Genomic DNA, 21,340 nt, shown 5'->3' with positions numbered 1-21,340 from the left:
GTTTCTTGTAAACCTGTTAGCTATTTGCAGCAAAACGTTTGATGGTTGTGTGATCACGCCCCAATATCTTAGTAATTTCAAGCGTGCTGCATCCCTCTGAAAGACCTTTTACAATTTTGGACTTTTCAGAGTCACTTAAATGTCTTTATTGGCCCATTTTGCCTGAGGAAAAGAAGCTGCCTAATAATTATACACATCTTGATATTGGATGTTGATCTTCTTAGCCCCACCCTCCCTCACTAAACAAATACACATCAGCTGATATGTTTAGATTCAACAAGCATTCAAGTTTATGCAGCCTGGAATTGGAAAATATGCATACAAATGATGATATCATCAAAACTAAGTTATAATTGTGCACACAGTGTACTTACAGAGCATACAGTTTTGCCTTTTGGCTGTTAAAATAACCAAAAATAATTTGAAGAATAGAACTTAAGAAGAGGCATCTAACTGTGTGGAAGAGAAAACCTTCTCTGCATCCTACTCTTGTTGCCTTGACCAGTACTCATTGATGTGCTTCTTATTAACATTTGCTGCATTCAACAGTTAATGTTAATTTGAAGTCAGGAAAAAATATCCTTCTCACCTGAACCTATTTCCTGTTTTTTCAGAAAGGAAACACAGCCCTGCACATATCCTCTCTGGCTGGTCAGGCAGAAGTTGTGAAGATCCTGACCAAACGAGGAGCTGACATCAATTCACAGTCTCAGGTAAACCCCTGTTCTCATCTTCCACAGCTGTTGATTACATTTCTCTCTCGAGCCAGGACCTTACTGCTGTAACTTTTTGAGAATTACTAAATAACGGTGTAAGACCTTACGAGTAACCATTAGGTTTGGGATGTTCCAGAATGGATTCACTCCTCTCTACATGGCGGCCCAGGAGAATCACATGGATGTAGTGCGCTACTTGCTTGAGAATGGAGGCAACCAGAGCATTGCAACAGAAGTGAGTAATCTGAGGCTCCTCCTTTTGCCAAATGTTAAAACCACCATCACTTTTTGTGGATATTTTATTAATCATATTCCTTGTAAGTATTGGGCATGGATATGTGGTAAGTAACCATTCCATTTTTTCTCCGTCTTCTCTCATCTAGGATGGTTTTACACCCCTAGCAATTGCCCTCCAGCAGGGACACAACCAGGTGGTTTCCATCTTACTGGAAAACGATACCAAAGGCAAGGTTCGCCTGCCCGCCTTGCACATTGCCGCACGCAAGGATGATACCAAATCAGCCGCCCTGCTACTTCAGAATGATCACAATGCCGATGTCCAGTCAAAGGTATGGCCGTTGTTCATTGTGATGGGTTAGGCTTGGCATGTGTGGAAGTATAGTAGCTCATGTGGTACTTGGTGCGTTGTCAGTGTTTTATATGGAGGGTAGATAGAGCTAAGTAAAATATGCAGAGCTATTATGTTGAAATGAGTTGTTTGAGACGTTCCTGGCTTTACATCTGGTAGCCAATAGGGAAATCATTGGGCATTTGTGAGGTAGCGCTAGCAGCTTTAGCTCACTAACTGTAGGAATTCACCACATAAGTGATAACTATTTTCCTTCATCTATCAAACTGTGGTCGGTATCTGGATAAGCTCTGCTGATGGTCAATAATCTTATTGTTCTGTTGTCTTAAAAAAAACTCTTCAGAATCAAATTCAATCATTCACTTTATTTTGGTAAATTGTCCACATTAAACACAGGACACAAACAAACAAACAAACAAACAAACAAACAAACAATAAACAAACCCATAATTTACCAAAAAGGGAATAGGCTGAAGCCAAGCTTATTCTTGCCTACCCTATTTTGTACCCAACAACCTACCAAGATATCTTCGCAATACACATATAAGATTTTATCATTTTACATTTTAGAGCTCTTTTAAAGCTCACCAAGAAAGGACATAACTTAAAATCATCATTCAGTTCATTCCATAGTTTCACACCAATAACTGAAACACATCTAGACTTTATCTGGCTTTTCTTTTTTGCACATTCAAATTATATTTATTCTCTCTCAATTTAAATAATTTCTGAATACCAGAAGGAAGACTTTTGTTCAATGCTTTATACATTATTTCTAGTATTTTTACATAAACAATATCTTTAAATGTTAAACTCTTCATTCAAAATAATATATTATCAGTTGGTTCACAGTATCCCACCTTATTAAAAAGCCTTATAGGTTATTTTTGCAACTTAACTAATACATCAGTGTTGGTTTTACTTGCATTTCCCCAGATTCCTGAGCAATAAGACAAAGAAGGCATAACCAAAGAAGAATATATAGTATGAGGGTCTTTAACATTTACTAGATCTATAAATCTTTGTTATACTGAAGATTTGATTAACGTTTGTGGGTGCATCATAGCTGAATAGTGATCACAATACCCATGTTTTCCTTCTTACCCACAGTGATGCTGCAGAAATTACCCTTTATAGGGGCTTGATAGTTTCATTAAAAGTGTAAAAGATCACTCAAATATTCTACCAGGGCTTAACTAGGTCTAATCCAGTTTTGTTTGGGATCACAGTAATGAGATTACTTGTACCTACAGTGATCATTATCTACAGTCTTGATCATATATAGTTGTAGCCAGAGGGAAATGCGTATCATGCTATAGTTTGTTTGATGCTTTTGTATGAATGTAATCTCTCATCTTAAAAAAATATTTTCATAAGAACGTAAATATAACTGCAAAAGCAAGCCTGTGTTTAATCCATCTCGTCCTTCCACAACTCTACCAACTGAGCTGGTTATGTCTCTTGTCAGTGTGTACTTCTATCAGTGAAGCTGACATTGCAGACACAGATTCAGATTTGATTTGCTCTTCATCCCTGGATGGATCATTCAGCATGCTAAAAACATGAACAAATTAAGTTTCATTTGCAGGTCTAGCATAATGCAATTCTAAAATTACTATTAAAAAGGTGTAACTACCAATAACATTAAAACCAAGTGAAACAAATAAAAATAGGTTTTAGAGTTCCTGAGTCGAGGAGTTGAGAATTAGCTTTACCGAGAGCAACAGCAGCGGGGCTGGTTATAATGCTAACATCATCCCCTACTTCACACCTACTCACAAACTCCACTCAGTGGCAAACTCTTGGCACCTTTCAGAGATACTTCAACTTTCCACAGCATATTATTGCCTTCCATTAATAATGAGGCTTGCACAACTCACACAGATCCTGACATAAAGGTGTCTTTTAAAAAGTACACTCATCTCTAATGGGGTCATACAAGGGAACTTTTAAAGTGTCACTCAAGACTCACAATCAGCTCTGTTTGCACCTATTAGTTGCAAATAAGATCTTTGGTACATGAGTTGGTACGCACATGACTGCAGGCCATCTAAGAGGGAAAACAACTTTGATCTAAAAGGTTCTTGTTTCTTACAACTGCAGTGGGTTTGAGCAGCATTCATTCAGTCATTACAGCTTAAATGAAACCACAGGACGTAATCAGACTGAAGATATTTAGCAATCATTGTTTCTTGTCGTTGCAAGCACATTTCTTTTTCCTTTCAGATTAGTTCAACCCAGGCCGCACGTGAACTGATATTCTTTCTGTTATGACAAAGTGTTGAATCATAAACAGAATGTATTTGAAATTAGCATATTATCCAGATACTAATCACAGTATGTTTATGACCAAGGTTTCTATACTTAGTTAATGCCAGCACCTCTAATTTGTTGTGATGTAGTTTTTGACACAAATCTGCTTAAATGTGTGTAGCGTCTGGTTTCCCATCAGTCTCTATGCATCTCTTTCTCCGTTTCTGTCATTCAGTGTCGCTGTGCCTGCCACGTCACTCCTGGTCCTGCCACTAACCGGGTCTCTCCTTCTTTTCCTTTTTCTCTCTTTAAATGCTCCCTTTCACACATTTCCCCTCATCACCTCTTCCTCCCTTTCCTCGCTGCACCGATGTCTAAGTGTAGCAATGTCCAGTGCATGGAGTGTGCCACTGTCTGCAGGTTGTATCTAAGGCTGCATGCTAACAGCTGGGGACAGATGATCCTAACGAATGTTTTGGACCATCAGCTAGGGGTGGGAGGGGTTAGGAAGACAACCTGAAGTTGATGGGGCTTTACTTACAGTTGATGAAACAAGAATGTAATATTCTTTTAGTTGGGACTTTTTTCTGACATAGTTTTGTGGTTTTAAGTCACGTGGCTAGAAGAGGGTTTATATCAGTACCCACATGTCCATTCAGTCTTTCTACATTGAAGCGCCTTATAAATTCCTGCTGTAAATCAAGTTCTTTACATTACAGTTATTGACGGTAATCATAAAAAACTTTAATTGCTCTATTTACTTCAGTTACCAAAAAAATTCTAAGATAATTCATTTATTTTGTTTGAAAAAACAAATTTAACAATTAGTTACTAAAGTTAAAAATAAAAACAAACTAAAAACAAATTAAAACAAAAGAAATAAATTCAATTTAAAAAATCTATTTGTAAATATGTATGTTTTCTTTATTATTTGTTTTAATAGCCTCTTTGAAATATTGACCACAGCTTAGAAAACAGTCTGAAAGGAAATCAATGTGATGTTTCCTTTTAGTGGGTTGAAAAATCTACTTTTTTCTACTTTGTTTCAGTATTTATTTTAGCCCAAATTCAAAGAAATGAGAACATGTACATCACCCCTTTAATACATGCATATTAATACAATATGCATGTATTAAAAAACTTGTTCTGAAAAAAGTTCACAAAAAACAGTTTCATTTTACAGTTTGAAATCGATCCTACATTTACAGTTTTAGTCTACAAAGATATTGTTATGGATAACCAGCAGAAACTTTTATAGAATAAATTTATTTTCAGTTACATTTTTATCATACGTTTTCATGTGTAAACAGATATTTGTGTTACTTCTCATCTTGAAGTTGTAGAACCTTTTTATCCAAAGCCATTGTAGTAACCAGAGTGATACCAGCCAGGTTGCTTATTTAGCAACTCAACACTAATTGTAGATGCTTTTCTATCACATCCTGTCAGTGTTGTGTTTTAGTAATAATACTTCATAAAGCCACAGTTATTTCCCAGAATTTATCATTTACTTTAGTGAACGTTCTCTCCTGTAACACAGAGAATTCACAGGATAGAATAGAATAGAAATAGCCTTTATTCTGTCTTAGATGGCAAATTCAGGTATAACAGGAGCAAAGATATAGGCAAGTCAAATCATGTAGGTTCACAAAAAGATTAAAAAATAGATAGACAAATAGTAAGTACAATAGGTTGTAAAGTAAGGACAAGTTTACAGCATAAAAAATAACATTTTGACCCTTTGCATCTATGTCACTTAATTATTCGAGGCGCCATGACTTACGCATTGGAAGTGAGAGATGGGAGTATTGAACAGAGCAACTGAACTTGTTTTTCCAAGTTGTTTTTGCCAGTTTATTCATGGCTTCTACTGGTTCAAGTCAAGCTATTTTGTCTGTAAATATAGCACACCTACTAGGGGCTTGTAGATTGCAATATTTACAAAAGTTGAAAATAGCTAGCTTAGAAATCGACCCATGCCTCCTCCCTCCTGACGTGTTGATCAAATGACTGACTTTGCCTGAATTCATACTGCATGATTTACAGTGGGAACAGAAAGTATTCAGCCCCCTTTAAATTTTCCACTTTTTGTTTCATTGCAGCCGTTTGCTAAAATCAAAACAGTTCATATTATTTCTCTTGTATGTACACTCAATATCCCATCTTGACAGAAAAAACACAAATTTATTAAAAAAGAAAAAGTGAAATATCACATGGTCATAAGTATTCAGACCCTTTGCTGTGACACTCATATTTAACTCATGCTGTCCATTTGTTCTGATCCTCCTTGAGATGGTTCTACTCCTTCATTGGAGTCTAGCAGTGTTTAATTAATCTGAATGGGCTTGATTAGGAAAAGCACACACCTGTCTATACAAGACCTCACAGCTCACAGCGCAGGTCAGAGCAAATGAGAATCATGAGGTGGAAGGAACCACCCAAGGAGCTCAGAGACAGAATTGTGGAAAGGCACAGATCAGGCCAAGGTTATAAAAGAATTTTTGCAGCACTCAAGGTTCCCAAGAGCCCAGTGGCCTCCATTTTCCTTGAATGGAAGAAGTTTGGGACGAGCAGAACTCTTCCTTAACCTGGCTGTCCAGCTAAACGGAACAATCGCAGGAGAAGAGCATTGATGAGAGAGATAAAGAAGAACCCAAAGATCACCACTGAGCTCCAGAGATGCAGTGGGGAGATGGTCAACAATAACTGCAGCTCTCCAGTCGGGGCTTTATGGCAGAGTGGCCCGACGGAAGCCTCTCCTCAGTGCAGACATAGGAAAGCCTGCATAAAGTTTGCCAAAAAACACATGAAAGACTCCCAGACTATGAGAAATAACATTTTCTGGTTTGATGAGACAAAGATTGAACTTTTTGGTGTTAATTTTAAGCGGTATGTGTGGAGGAAACCAGGCACTGCTCATCACCTGCCCAATACAATCCCAACAGCGAAACTATGGGGGTGTTTTTCAGCTGCAGGGACAGGACGACCGGTTATAGTTGAAGCAAAGATGAATGTGCCAAGTACAGAGATATCCTGGAAGAAAACCTCTTCCAGGAAGCTCGGGACCTCAAATGGGTCGAAGGTTCACTTTCCAACAAGACAATGACCCGAAGCACACAGCTAAAATAACAAAGGAGTGGCTTCGGAACAACTCTGTGAACATTGTTTATTGGCCCAGACAGAGCCCTGACCTAAACCCAATGGCTTCACAAACATTCACCATCCAACCTTACAGAACTGGAGAAGAGCTGAAGAAAGAAAGGCAGAGGATCCCCAAATCCAGGTGTAAAAAAGGGTGCTTCTAATCAACACTGAGCAAAGGGTCTGAATACTTAAGACCATGTGATATTTCAGTTTTTCTTTTTTAATAAATTTGTAAAAATGTCTACATTTTAGTTTTTTTTTTTTGTCAAGATATGAACTTTTTTGATTTTAGCAAATGGTTGCAATGAAACAGAGTGAAAAATGTAAAGGGGTCTGAATACTTTCCATAGTGACTGTATGTCATAAATGGCCTTTTCCCTTACACCAGAGCAGCCTTAAAAACGTACAAAAGACTAGATGCTAACCTTTTTTTTTTTTTTCTTTTGACGGTGCGGCATTGTCTCCATATTATTAAAGGTTAGACGCATACCTTCTCCATAAAGCAATATTTGGTATCTTTCTAATCATACTCACTTCTAAAGTATATGAATGTTTGTTTTCTCTGAGATTACACAGAGAGCTGACACTCCTTAAGACTGACAGCTCCTATCCATCAACATGTCATTCCTCATTCAAAGTTATGCAATAAAATCACAAGATTGGTTTGCATCCTTGTCTGTTTGTGCAGCAAACTGCACAGCATCCTTTGACCATTTTTAAAGTGAAATCACCAAAAAAGCGATATTAAATTACAGAGGTGTGTTCTTTTGACAGGCTTTTCATGAGTGCATGGGTTGTTTTGACGTCTATCATGGCGCAGTGGCCAGAGTTCTGAAGAGCGTAACATCACATGCAAAAGGTCAATAGGTTAAATATTCCAGGAACCAGGGTATAATGAGTTGACCTCTAACCTGGTAGGAACTGCTGCATAGACAGTCTTCACCCGCTTTAATATAAGAGCATGAATATAAAGAAGTAAAAAATTCTTAACAGTCGATAAGCAACACAGATGTCAAACTTTATTTAGCTGAAAGTTTGCAAAACAGCTAAATAAATTAGTGCTTTCAAATTTATCCAGAAAAATTGATTTAGGGGAAGTTAAGTGCACTAAATCTTTTCAAAGTTAGCAAAAATGCTAAACAAAAAATGAGCGTTGCTAATAGCGCATTAGCAAAGAGTACCTACAACTGGACTGCCTTGGTCCTTGAAGGTACACTGCAAGTTTGAGGAAAATCATCTTTGAGATGTGGGAAAGCAACCTGTAATTTAAAATAGTTAATATGTTATATTAATAGTCTTTATTGTATTATATATATTATATTATTCTATATTTAACTATTTTGTAGCATTTCAATGTAGTACTTAAGTCTTTTCACTATAATATGTGTTGGTGAGATAAATTTTGACTTAAATAATGTCAATCAATTTGAAAGACAAACCACAGGATGTATCTGAGACGGGGAATAAAATAAGCCACTCTAGCCACGTCACTGCCCAGATTAGAATATGGCTGCACAGCCTCCTCTGCTGTGCATGGACTATAGTGGAGTTATGTGTAAAACAAAGCTAACTGAACTGGTCTTTCCCTCCCTCATTCCCTCTGCAACAGATGATGGTCAATAGGACTACTGAGGTATACACATCCCCCTTTAATTCACACAGATTTATTTCTTTATCATCCCCTTTTCTTTCTGTCCACCACCGTACCTTGTCTTGCAAAGTAACCATCGTTTGGGTCATTTTATACTTTCTCTGTTTCAGTTGATTTGGTACGGTTTATTCAGATTCCACCCTGTATGGCTGACAGGAATGGCTAAAGTTGCTGTCCCCTGCACAGTCCACAAATTTCATTACGTTGCATTAATATCACTGAATCTTTATTTTCCTTTATTATGTTCATTCCCCTGAGAAATTCATTTTCCATCTGGAATCCTCAGTGCATTTTTAAATATCATAAGCATCTCTGAGTAGCATAATGAATTGAAATGAATGCACTTTCCTTCTGTGATATCCTAATTTGATGCATATTGTGCTGATGCCTTCCTGAGAAAGCTGTCTGTTAGTCTGTTATATAAAGTAATAATGTCTGTTTGGTGTTGCATGGTCTCTCTTGTCTCTCTTGTCGCACTATTAACTAGTTGCTGAAGTTAAAGTAGAAGCAATGTACTGACACATGTCTGATATAATATTACACAAGTGCTTTAAATGAATGACCAAGGCTGCCAAAATGAAACTGAAATATTTTAAATTCAAACTATTTCCCAGCAGGGTTTGGTGAAAGATCATTTTAACTTGAGGTTAAAATGAAGAGTGAAGGGTCAGTTTCCCCTTCAAAGAATGAGAGTTTGTTCCAATAACTAGAGAAAGATTAATCTTTGTCTTTATTTTTATTCAAAGGCAAAAGCGTTCGAAGACCCATCTCACTGAACACAGTAGAACAACAAAGATCACATGATTATATAGTCACAGCAAAAAAGAACACACCCAAAGTCTGAACTTATCTCCATTACTAGGTGGACAACAGAGCCACATCTTTATCCACTGTCATGCAACTGCCCGATTTTTAGTTAAGACTTTTCATTGGAAACCCACACCCTACGTGTATGGCAGGAAATGATAGCTGACAAGGATTCCAACCCCAACTTCTAGTTCTTTATCAGTAACTCATAGTTAATGTAATGTAATTTTATTTATATAGCACATTTTCTGCAACAAGTCAATACAAAGTGCTTTACAGGAATTAAATTGAAATGCAAACAAAATAACAAACCAAAGGAAAAAGCAAAAAAAAAAAAGTAAAGAAAAATAATCTAATGTTGATCTAAAGAATGAAAACTAAGTGCTCAAGTTCAGGGTTGCTAAGTATCCTCTGGTCTAATTCCATTTCTGGGCTGGAAGAACAGGAGTCTAAAAAGTAGTCTCGATCCAAAAGAGTCTCTGGGCTTCTGGTCTCTGGATCTAAATGGTGAGAACTCCACAGTTTCTGAAAAAAATAAGCTAAAGAGTGACTAATCTATTCATTTTGGGTTAAAAGCGAGTACTCCTCCGTTTCTAAATAACTGATAATAATCTAAAGATGAATAGCTAAATTCTAAGTTTGTTCTAAGTCCTTTTCTGGATTAAAAGTGAGTAGAAACAGTTTCTAACAAGTAGTAGTATAAAAAGTAACTAAATAGTGACTGTTCCTGTATTTCTGGATTCTAAGTTCGATGTAATTCTAATTCTAATTTTAATTCCTTTTCTAAGCTGTAGTAGAATGAGTCTCTCTGCATAAAAGTTATCTAGGAAGCATAATGTTGATCTAAATCATGTTTACTCCACAATTTCTAATATTACTAATAAACTAAAATAATCTAAAATTATCTTTTTCTGGGTTAAAAGTGAGTACTCCACAGTTTCTAACAAAATAAAAAAATAAAAAAGAGGAAAGGACACATTAGGGCAGATGGCAACATTCAGACAAAACAAAGACATGAGTGAAGGCGGTGACGGGCCATGAAATCACGTTGCTCAGCCTCCTGGCAGAAGTCCGATAAAGGTGTTTGTTATCAAGGCATGATGTCCTTNAAAAAAAAGTAAAGAAAAATAATCTAATGTTGATCTAAATAATGAAAACTAAGTGCTCATGTTCAGGGTTGCTAAGTATCCTCTGGTCTAATTCCATTTCTGGGTTGAAAGAACAGGAGTCTAAAAAGTAGTCTCAATCCAAAAGTGTCTCTGGGCTTCTGGTCTCTGCATCTAAATAGTGAGAACAGTTTCTGAAAAAATAAGCTAAAGAGTGACTAATCTAATTCCTTTTGGGTTAAATGTGAGTACTCCTCTGTTTCTAAATAACTGATAATAATCTAAAGATGAATAGCTAATTTTTAAGCTTGTTCTAAGTCCTTTTCTGGATTAAAAGCGAGTAGAAACAGTTTCTAACAAGTAGTAGTATAAAGAGTAACTAAATAGTGACTGTTCCTGTATTTCTGGATTCTAAGTTCGTTGTAAATCTAATTCTAATTTTAATTCTAATTTTAATTCCTTTTCTGAGCTGTAGTAGAATGAGTCTCTCTGCATAAAAGTTATGTAGGAAGTATAATGTTGATCTAAATCATGCGTACTCCACAATTTCTAATATTACTAATAAACTAAAATAATCTAAAATTATCTTTTTCTGGGTTAAAAGTGAGAACACCACAGTTTCTAACAAAATAAAAAAAATAAAAAATAAAAAAAGAGGAAAGGACACATTAGGGCAGATGGCAACATTCAGACAAAACAAAGGGCAAAACAAAGACATGAGTGAAGGCGGTGACGGGCCATGAAACCACATTGCTCAGCCTCCTGGCAGAAGTCCGATAAAGGTGTTTGTTATCGAGGAATGATGTCCTTGGGAGCGCTCAGCTCTACAGCTCCATGGAAACAGCAGGGGGTGAGGAGGGAAGGAGCGTTGTGTTTACATATCTTCAAGGAGATTAGAGATATGCAGCCCTTCCAAGGCCACATGAGGAAAGCCAATTAGGTCGGGAAGATTATAAATTTCAATCTTCCCTAAAGTCTCTCCGATACATCTCAGTTCCCAATTATCCAAATTAGTTTGGTCGTTCCACTGAAACGAAACTAGCAACTTCTCCAAGATCGATTCCAAGTCGTTAGTGAGTTTTAGAGTCCTTGTCTCTGTCCACACTAACAGTCCGAGTGTTCGCTTGTTCGGCCAAGTCTGTCATAAATTTGTCGATAATCCAGGTATCCGTAAACTCCAAACAGCAGAAATCCTGTTATCATGAATAAATCCAGGGTGAATCCTGCCGGGTGTGTCCCCACAGGACAAGAGGGCTCTCCTGTGCCCAGACTTCTCGTAGAAAATTTGATCAATCGCGTTGAGAGATCGATTGACCAGATCCATAATTTGTAGATTTGGATGATGTGCAAAGAAAGGCTCCAAAAATATAGAAAAAGACAAAAACAGAGCAAGCAGGGCAGACAAGGGCAGGGAGGGAGCAGAGGAAAAAAGTGTCCACTTTCATCGAGAGCAAGCGAGAAAGTATTCAGGCTCTCTCACACTTATAGTACAACAAACATTAAAGAAAAACATTTATATACACAAAGCACTACTTATCCTTACTGAGACAAAATTAAAATGAAATAGGGGGTGCTGTGGTGGTCCAGGGGCAAAGCACAACCCACATATTGAGGCCTTATTCCTCATGTCAGTGGTTGTAGGTTCAATTCCCGGCCTGGCAACATTTGCCACATGTCTTCCCCCTCTCTCATTACCCTGTTTCGTGTCAATCTACTTTCAAATAAAGGCCACTAGAACCAACAAAACCTTAAAAAAAGAAAAAAAAAGAAAATGAAAGAGTTAAAATCAAATTTTCTATTACTCTTAAGTTCATCCACAAAACAATGAACTTTGTGTTTGATTCAGTATTTCAAAACACCAAATACTACCCATAAACCATCAGAGTTCCCAGGCACCAACAGACCAGTTGTCACTTGAAGTAAAGGCAATTTTCAGCTAGCAGAAGTCATTAACGTGACTTTGTAGTTTATGTAGAGCTAACCAAAATCTATAAAGTTATTTGTAATATTTAAATTTTAAATTACACAACATGAATTCATTTGTTTTTATGGGTTGCAATAATTGATATTTTTAGGACATTGATTTATATGTGACAGTAGGGATTGGCCAGCAAAGTATCCCACAATGCATTGTGCCAGCAGCAGCAATTTATTAAACCACTTTTTTATTGGTCACCAAAATTATTTTTAAGATGTTTAAGGCGAAAACGTGAGTTCATCAAGTATGAGGCTACTTTCAGCGCAGCAGAGCACTTATTGGCTAGTTTTTAGCATTTACATTTGTATGAAACATCACAATGAGTGTATACTCATTCTTATTCAAGGATATTTTTTTTCATTGTCATACCACCTTGCTTGTTTGTGGTACGAAATATGGATTTGTGGTACAAAATTTGGACTTTTATGATATATGATTCAATTAAATTTAAATTTATGACCACCCCACTCTGCCTGATGGTGTAAGCCTTGCAAATGTTCTATTGAAAAAAGTGAAAAAATTATCACTGCTTTCCATATTTTCTGCCAAGTTTTGAGCAGAGAAACAAAAACCAAGCAGTAGCCAGGAACTGTTTCAATCAAGTATTTTTTTAGGTAGTTTCTAGTTCATAAAAACTTGACTTTGGTTGTTCATTATATAATTACAACTCACTAAGATTTATTAAGTTAAACATAAATAAATTATGCAAGTAGTTGCCTTATTCTAAGGCCAACCTTAGTTGGTGGTTTCCATGGTAACAGTAGGACTTTAGCATTCTTTAGGTTCCAGTGGAAGACATTCTTGTAGCATAAAGTCTGTCCACTCAAGATGTCTCTGGGTAATCTGTGATCAACATGTCCCACTTCATTTGTGTTGATGCTCTGGAAAGGACAGCAGAGTTAAAGTCCTGTTAGCATTTTGCTATTCTCATTATGTCTCACAAACTACAGTGTATTGTGTCTGCTGACTTTGTCATCTGGAGGTATTCTAATCTCGCTATTTGTTCTTTTGTTATTTTTTTGTGTTCAGCTGAGTACATTTTAGGATATAGGCCTAACCCCAGCCACCATCATCAAGTTTAAAGCATAATAACAAGAGATTGGCTTTAAAGGTACAGTATCATTGAAAGTGTAAAAATGTACTCCATTACATAGGATGTAAAACTACTCTTTGTTCTGCATCACTGCAGTCTGGAAACTAGAAAAGACCCTGTTCTTTTTCACAGATTAATGCACAGCAACATTCAAAACTCAACCCTGTTGTTATATTGGCAGCCCTGGTCATTCACATTTAAAAGATTACTGATAGAACCTCTTTTTAAAATACTTTTTACTTATTATTTTCTACTTTTTAAAGAAAATGAGAAAATAACAGGTTGTTATTGTTTTCTGAATAGGAGACATGTGACACTTAATGTGAATAAAGCATTTACACTTAAATGGATCCACAATTAGTTGAACATGTTGGCCTAAATATGTTGCAATTTTGCTATTAGCTAAAAAATGCTATTTATGATGTGTCAAAACTCACAATTACCTGAAAATATTTATGTTTTCCATTATATTTTCACCCATGGAGGTCACCATTTTTTCATCTGTGCCATGCATGGTGGGCTGGTGACCTGGTTTGGTCTGGAAACGCAGGAAGCTCTGTCTTTACTGTAGTTATTTTTTATCACTAGTTTTATCACTATATTTATGATTGGTGTAAGTTAAAATTCACAGCGTCGCTGTTGGCTGTAATTAAAATAGAGCAAAAAATAGTGAGGTGAAGTCTGGACTGCTTCCCACATGAAAAAAAAAAGAAGAGCACAGTGGGAAAGAGCTGAGCACAACTTCCGAAGGACTCGCATTTGTGCTCTCAACATTTCTCTCCAGAAGAGTTTGAATCATGTGTACAAGCAAAATTTATGAAAGATTTAACAGGTGGTTGTTACCCTTGCAAGCTAAAAACATGTCGTCCTGACAGTTTTTATCCACAAAATGTCTAAACTCTGGCACCGGCTAGCAAGACAAAAATACTGGGAGAAACATCAGAAACAGGCAGCACTGCAAGCTCCTTTAAACAGTAAAGAAGCTATCGCCACTGCCACCAGTACCGAATGTGAAACCACAGACCCAACACCGAACCAAAGACCAGAGCCTAACCAGGTGTTACTGGACTGAAGACTGGATCCAACACAGAGCTACTTAGTACCACTTACTGGATCACACAGTCTGGACCAGAGAGTCATGTAATTCATTGTTTCATTTATGAAGCTGAAGGCAGCAGCAGCATCACAAACACCAACTTTTCTGGCTAACTGCCTCTTCATCTGTTTGGTCCTCCTCATCTTCACTGTGATTTCTACATTCCCATCAATTTCAATGCGCTCTGGTTCAAATTGAAAAGGGTCAACAAGGTTACTTGTTGCTGTTTTGACTGGATGGAGTTAGCAAAATTGGAGCTAGCATATGTCATTTACCCAGAATGCATTGCAGCGTAAACACCATGGCAACATCCGTGTGACAATATTTTATTAAAATTCATAACGGTCTACAGTATTATTACTGTATTGATTTAACATCTAAAATAAATGTTTTTCATATAAAGTCTATTGTTACAACTAATCGTGGATCCCTTTAAAACCTGATGTTTACATACACTGCGTGCAACAACAACACCGTTTTTTTCACAATAAATTTTTCCTGAAATTGTATCTATTTGCTAAATGCCAGAAAAATAACAGCAATTTTAAATTTCTTTACATTTGGCTAAATGGTTAGTCACTGTCCAATTGGAAGACACATTTGTATCCAACCTTTAACTGCCTGGCTGATATCTTCAGATGTTGCTTAACCCTTGTATGTATAAATGGGGTCCAACTGACCCCACACACGTAAAACGTGTATCAATTGCCATAGTCCTCTACGTTTGCCTCAGTCCTCACACACACAAGGGTTAAGTATTTTCATATAATCTTCATCTTGTTCAATTTCTAACCCCTCCTGTTTTTTCTTCCAAATTTAACTTTTGCTATAATGAAAAAAACACTTCAACTTTTGTTTTCAAGACATGTCTTGTGGTCTGATGAAACTAAAGGTTTGTCTGAGTGAATTTGCAAATCTGACTTTTTATGCTGCTTTTTGAGCAATGGCTTCTTCCTGTCTGAGTGACATTTCAGCTGAGGTTGCTACAGGTCTCTCTTAACAGCCTCATTAGCAGTTTTACTACCTTTTGTTCTGGAGTTGATTTGTACATTTCCCACCAGAATCCGTTCATCTGTGGAACAGAACTCCTCTCCTTTCTGAAAGACCTTGTGGTTGAATGTCCGCATGATGTTTATTCTCGCATATATTTGTTTAAAACTGACTTTCCACTGAAATCTAATTTTGTGAAATGAAGCCTAGGCAGAAATTCAAACTGGAAGTCTCTCTTCAGCCTCACCTGCATCATCCAGTCACTGGATCATGTGCTTCTACCACAGCCTATCAGCAACGGACCATTCCTCATTGTAACCAATCATCGAGCAAGTCTCCATTTATAAGGCCCTCCATCCGTGGCTCTCTCTGCTCACCAGCTGAGCTTCAACCCAACTCCACCCCTTCTCCACTCTTGTGCCTCATTCAGGCTTTCATCCCCTCTTTGGCTTCCACCACCAGTGTCCCGGCCTCGGGGGGGAAGACGTCTCTGGTTCTCATCCTGAGCTGCTTATCCAGGCTTGTTGCGGTTCACATTTACAAGAAGTCAACTGCTGGGATCAGAGCGGCAAAACTTTAATTTATTCATGGCAAATAAAACTTTCTAATTGGAGATTTTTGGAGAGACTCACAAGTTAATTGAATTTGTGAGTCCATAAATAACATCATCATCCAGGTTTGCATTAACAATTTAGTGGCACATAAGATTTCGACCTTGAAGAATGTAATGACAATCTCATGTTCTGGAATTTATCAAATACAAATGATGTTGGTAACCCTAATTGACAATAACATTTAAATGTATCCAGTGTATGTAAATACCCGGCTTCATTTATTTTGCCTAACAGCATTGCACTGAGGAGCATGATGCATCCACAGTTTTTTAATTTGCACCATTCTAAGCTTTTAACTGTGTAATGTTTGAAACCATCTCGTTAGTCACTGTTTTCTCCACACTCTTGTAAACAACTTTTTCATATTAAATCGGACCAACACTTACAGAATGGCAAGGTAAGGCAAGAATTTCACAACTCCTCCAACCTGCTCTGCAATCTCTAACTTTCCCCATGTATTTCTCATTGCTAGCTCTAATCACTCTATGATGTACTGTCAACATAGTGCACTGGTGTTAATGGGAACCATAAATTTTGCTTTGTGCCATCTATTAAGTTTTATTATTAGCTGCTTGTAATTTTGACTAGATAATATTTTTGTCCATCTTCATCTCAGTCTGGATGACAATCTGTTTAGCTTTTTGGAGGAGGAGGTCTTAATTTCTATAATGTTCACCTTGCATGAAAAATGAGTTTGTCTTTCCAAATTATTTGTAGTTGTTACATGTGTGACTTGTATATATTTTTTGGGGGGTGTTCTCTTTTCCAGTTTACTTTTTGTTGATAACTGATGCTTGAAGTGACCACTGCATGCTGGGAAGCCTGAAGCCACTCAGGGTCAATATTGCAGAACCTGGAAGCAGAACTGATGTTTACTTTTGTTTTCCTTTTTGTCTTTTTCTATTCTTCATGTCTCTGTCCCAGAGTGGATTTACCCCGCTGCACATTGCTGCCCACTATGGAAATGTCAATGTGGCCACTCTCCTACTCAACCGTGGAGCGGCTGTGGATTTCACAGCCAGGGTGAGATCTTACACCACCGAGTTTTTACTCAAAGAAAACAGTTTAAAAATCATTTTAGTTTGGTATCAATTCACATACTGTACACCGCAAAAAATCAAATTTCATTTCAATAGAGACAAGCAGTTCCAATTAATATGAAATTACATTGAAATATAATAAAATCCATACGAAGACAGCATGGTCATAGACATACTCAGATTAAGTTTACTTTATATACAATAAATAGTTATATTTAACAAAAATGCTTTCTGTTGAGATTCATTTATCAGATTCAAAGTGCCATTTAAAAATTGACAACATTAATTAACAACTGTGTTAATTAAAATCTAAAAAAGTTTAGATTTTAATTAGTTTTATTTTAATACAGTTTTGATAATAAAATTTGAAAATTTTTGGCACCCTTAAGCCCTTAATTTTTCTGTCAGATTCTCCTTCTTTAACCTGTCCTCTCTCCTGCAGAATGGAATAACTCCTTTACATGTGGCGTCTAAACGTGGCAACACCAACATGGTTCGCCTATTGTTGGATCGGGGCTCTCAGATCGATGCTAAAACACGGGTTGGTACCACAGACACAGAACCAAAGACAAAGTTGTTTCCTTCCTGACTGTATCACCAGTCAGATGAACATCCTTTCCTTACTGCTCTCTAGCTTTTCAGGTTCATTCCTTCTCTCAGAATTCCAGGGAACTCCAGTAACATTTTAGCAGTAGTAAACAAAGTTTAGTATTTACAGCAGATGTGAAAAATGTAAGTAAGTAAGTAAGTAAGTAAGTAAACTTTATTTCTATAGCACTTTTCACAGACCAGGGTCACAAAGTGCTGTACAAAATGTAAAAATAAATAAATTAAAAGCAACATACAAAACAATAAAACAAGTATTACGCTAAAAAGCAAGTTTAAAAAAGTGGGTCTTAAGTTGTTTCCTAAAAGTGTCTATACAATCCAGAGATCGAATGGTGCAAGGTAGCTCATTCCAGAGGCGAGGGGTTGGGGGTATGCTGTGGTGGCGGAGGGGTTAAGAACAACCCACATATGGAGGCCCTAGTCCTCGACGCAGCTGTCGCAGGTTTGATTCCCAGCCTTGGTGACCCTTGCCGCATGTCCTCCCCCTTCTCTCATTACCCACTTTCCTGTCAATTAAAGGCCACTAGAGCCAAAAAAATGTTTTTCAGTCTATCTGGACAGCAGTGGATTAAATTTTGAATCTTAACCCAGCTGGTTATGCATGTTATTAGCTCTTTTTGGTTTGTAATATGTAGAAACATCATGCAGTCTCTGGCAGCATCTGAACTGAACCACCTGACAGTTTTATAGCAGCTGTTTTAGGTTAAGTCATTATCCATAGTTGGACTGAGTTGATAATCCTAAGCTAACATCTCTGCAGCATTTTGTATGCTGATGTAACAGACCCAGTATCTGAGCCTGTCAAACAGATTAAATGTTTCTGTAAAACACAGGGAAATGATGAGACAGGCAACTGTTAAAGTTGATCAATGCCTGGCTTCTGCCATATTGGAGAGGGACAGCCTTTGACCTCTCTAGACTCTTACAGAGCACAGTCTAGTACAGCGGTGGAACTACAACTTAAAAAGTCATTCCCAAAGTGACTTGCTGTACTTTTGTCTGTTTTAAATAAACACAAATATTTTATGTGATGTCACACTGAGACATTTCTGTCCAATGTGTGATGCAGGATGGTCTGACCCCCCTCCACTGTGCAGCTCGAAGTGGACATGAGACAGCTGTGGAGCTACTGCTGGAGAGAGGAGCCCCTTTACTGGCCAGGACCAAGGTGGGTCACACTGTATTTACGCTTATCTTTCGGGTCTGTTGTGATCACACAGAATCAAATATCAACCCAAACCTCTCCAAATAAAGTCTTTGGGATTTCATCAAAAATGATAAAAAGCCATGAAGCTGCTGTGGAACAGGAGAGCTTCTTCACTCCAACTGTGTTTCTGTCAACATTTTTGTATGCACAAACAGCAAAATTCAAAATAACTTCCTTAATTTCACAAAAAAAGTATATATGCATGATTAAAGAGCATCTAACTCACCTCTTTTTGACTTTTCCGAAAAATAGTTAATGTCCTAAAGGGGAGATGGAAACAAGTGTTGAATTAACCCACTGTCGAACAATAATTTCAATCTTCTATCTAAAAAGGATCAACAATGCTGTATTGCCCAAGTCACAGTCCCAGGTGGCAATAATGTCCACAAAATAAGAGTAAAATTCAATAGAAGAAGATCTTAAAGACATCAAAGCAATGCTAAGTCAAGAAAAGAGTTATTGCTCGTGCTGTAAGTTGATGAAGCCTGATAGTAGAAAGGAGCCCCTGGTTCTACGCTTTGCTCCATCCAGAAGGTCTGGACTCTTGGCTGCTGAGAAACGATTCACCTCATGACATTTCTTTTCTATTTAATCACTTGTTCATCTCTCAGAATGGGCTGTCCCCACTGCACATGGCGGCACAAGGTGACCATGTCGAATGCGTCAAACACCTTCTGCAGCACAAGGCTCCTGTTGATGACGTCACACTGGACTACCTGACAGCGTTGCATGTGGCAGCTCACTGTGGTCACTACAAAGTCACCAAACTGCTGCTGGATAAAAGAGCCAACCCTAACGCCAGGGCTCTGGTAGGTTAGAAAGACAGAGAGGAAAGATTCAGCAGGTAGCAGATTTACAATGTATGGGTGAAATGTACCTCATGGCTGTATGTACTGTTGCTTGTCACACTTCCTCCACAGAATGGCTTCACTCCACTGCACATAGCCTGTAAAAAGAACCGGGTAAAAGTGATGGAGCTGCTGGTTAAATATGGAGCGTCAATCCAGGCAATTACAGAGGTGATTTAAACAACATCCAGCTTTATATTTTATATATTAGCTCATTTCTAGTGATATTAATTTTTAGGTTTCACTGCCAGCTTGCTGTTGTAAATAAATATGCAGTATGTTCTTATGTGCTTAATGGAAACACGCCAATTTTGAAAAAACTTGTGTTTTGATAAAAAGGTTTTGTGGCCAGGTTGTAGTGTTTTTGTGGCAATATAAAAATTGGTTTATTTCACAAAACTGTAATGGAAACACTCTTTTTGCATCACGAGTCACACAATCAGCAACTGGATGTTGCTACTAGAGAAAACGACAGGAAGAAATTGGAATATTATGGCACAGCATGTTTTTTAATGACTTATTATGTGAACAAACTTATTCACATGTGATTTTAATTGCATTTCTTATTTAATGGAAACACCACAATTGCTTAGTTGTCTTTCTTTGACATTAATCAATCAATCAATCAAATTTTATTTGTATAGCACATTTCAGCAGCAAGGCATTTCAAAGTGCTTCACATAATTAAAATAAAAGCAGCATGTGACATTGAAAAAACAGTGAGAAAGAGAAAGACATTTTGAAAAAGATTAAAAAAGATAAAAACGGACTTCTGGTTATGGCGGCCAGGTGAAAGGACGCGTTTCCACCGCTCTGCTGTTCTTGTCAAAGAATTTACCAAAATACCTTCCCTTTCACAACGAACTAAACGGCCAGTGAGCGTGGGTGATCGGAATAATGCCTAAAGCAGCAAAAACATCCCAGGAAGTAAGTGAAAAAGCAAAACAACATAAACTGACGGATTATCATGCTCGTGGCGAAGTGCTGAAAGCTAATGCTAGCTCGTGCTCGGCTCCAATGGCCGCCGCAGACAAAGAAGAGAACCCGAAATCTCAAAGTAGCAAGGTGGATGAAATACTGTCGGTAGTCAACTCAATCCAAAAGGACTTCTCCTCTAGATTTGACGAAGTTCTGGACTCCATCGACAGTGTACGCAAAGAGATAAATGACTGTGCTCAGCGAATTACAGAAACCGAAACACGCATCTCTGATGCGGAGAATGAGATAGAAACGCTACGAGCTAAGATGGATACGCTGGAGACCAGGAAGAAAGATCTGGAAGATAAAGTTATGGATCTGGAGTCCAGATCGAAACAAAACAACCTGAGGCTGGTCAACCTGCCGGAGGGAGCTGAAGGACAAAATCCATGTGAGTTCCTGGAAAAGTGGCTGCCGGAGGCCCTTGGTGTCGGAGCAGTGACCGTGGAAAGAGCCCATCGAATTGGACCCCGGAGGGACAGCACCGCAACGCCACGCACATTAATAATGAGATTTCTCAGCAACAAGGATAAACAGCTTATTGCTCTCGCATCAAGGGCTAATACTGACATTCGCTACCAGAATCAGCAAGTCCGGTTCTACCCAGACACCGCGGCGGGA

General features: G+C 37.7%; 1 protein-coding gene across 15 annotated transcripts in view; it reads left to right on the top strand.

Annotated features, from left to right (window-relative positions):
- The window catches only part of LOC103129595 (ankyrin-2-like), a 200,855-nt gene that overhangs the window by 79,774 nt on the left and 99,741 nt on the right, over window positions 1-21,340 (top strand). For 6 of the 15 annotated variants that reach the window (XM_016665234.1, XM_016665238.1, XM_016665230.1 and 3 more), the window contains exons 4-14: window positions 615-713; window positions 853-951; window positions 1,100-1,285; window positions 3,943-3,978; window positions 8,312-8,335; window positions 16,426-16,434; window positions 16,962-17,060; window positions 17,520-17,618; window positions 18,756-18,854; window positions 19,505-19,702; window positions 19,814-19,912. In XM_016665234.1, the coding sequence (XP_016520720.1) occupies window positions 615-713; window positions 853-951; window positions 1,100-1,285; window positions 3,943-3,978; window positions 8,312-8,335; window positions 16,426-16,434; window positions 16,962-17,060; window positions 17,520-17,618; window positions 18,756-18,854; window positions 19,505-19,702; window positions 19,814-19,912 (1,047 nt within the window). The remainder of the gene's footprint in view (window positions 1-614; window positions 714-852; window positions 952-1,099; window positions 1,286-3,942; window positions 3,979-8,311; window positions 8,336-16,425; window positions 16,435-16,961; window positions 17,061-17,519; window positions 17,619-18,755; window positions 18,855-19,504; window positions 19,703-19,813; window positions 19,913-21,340) is intronic. The other 9 variants (XM_016665240.1, XM_016665237.1, XM_016665233.1 and 6 more) reach the window with 3 other exon arrangements.

This window comes from Poecilia formosa, unplaced genomic scaffold (assembly GCF_000485575.1).
Source record: "Poecilia formosa unplaced genomic scaffold, Poecilia_formosa-5.1.2 Scaffold558, whole genome shotgun sequence".
Lineage (NCBI taxonomy): Eukaryota > Metazoa > Chordata > Actinopteri > Cyprinodontiformes > Poeciliidae > Poecilia > Poecilia formosa.
This window is presented reverse-complemented; position numbering and strand designations above follow the sequence as displayed.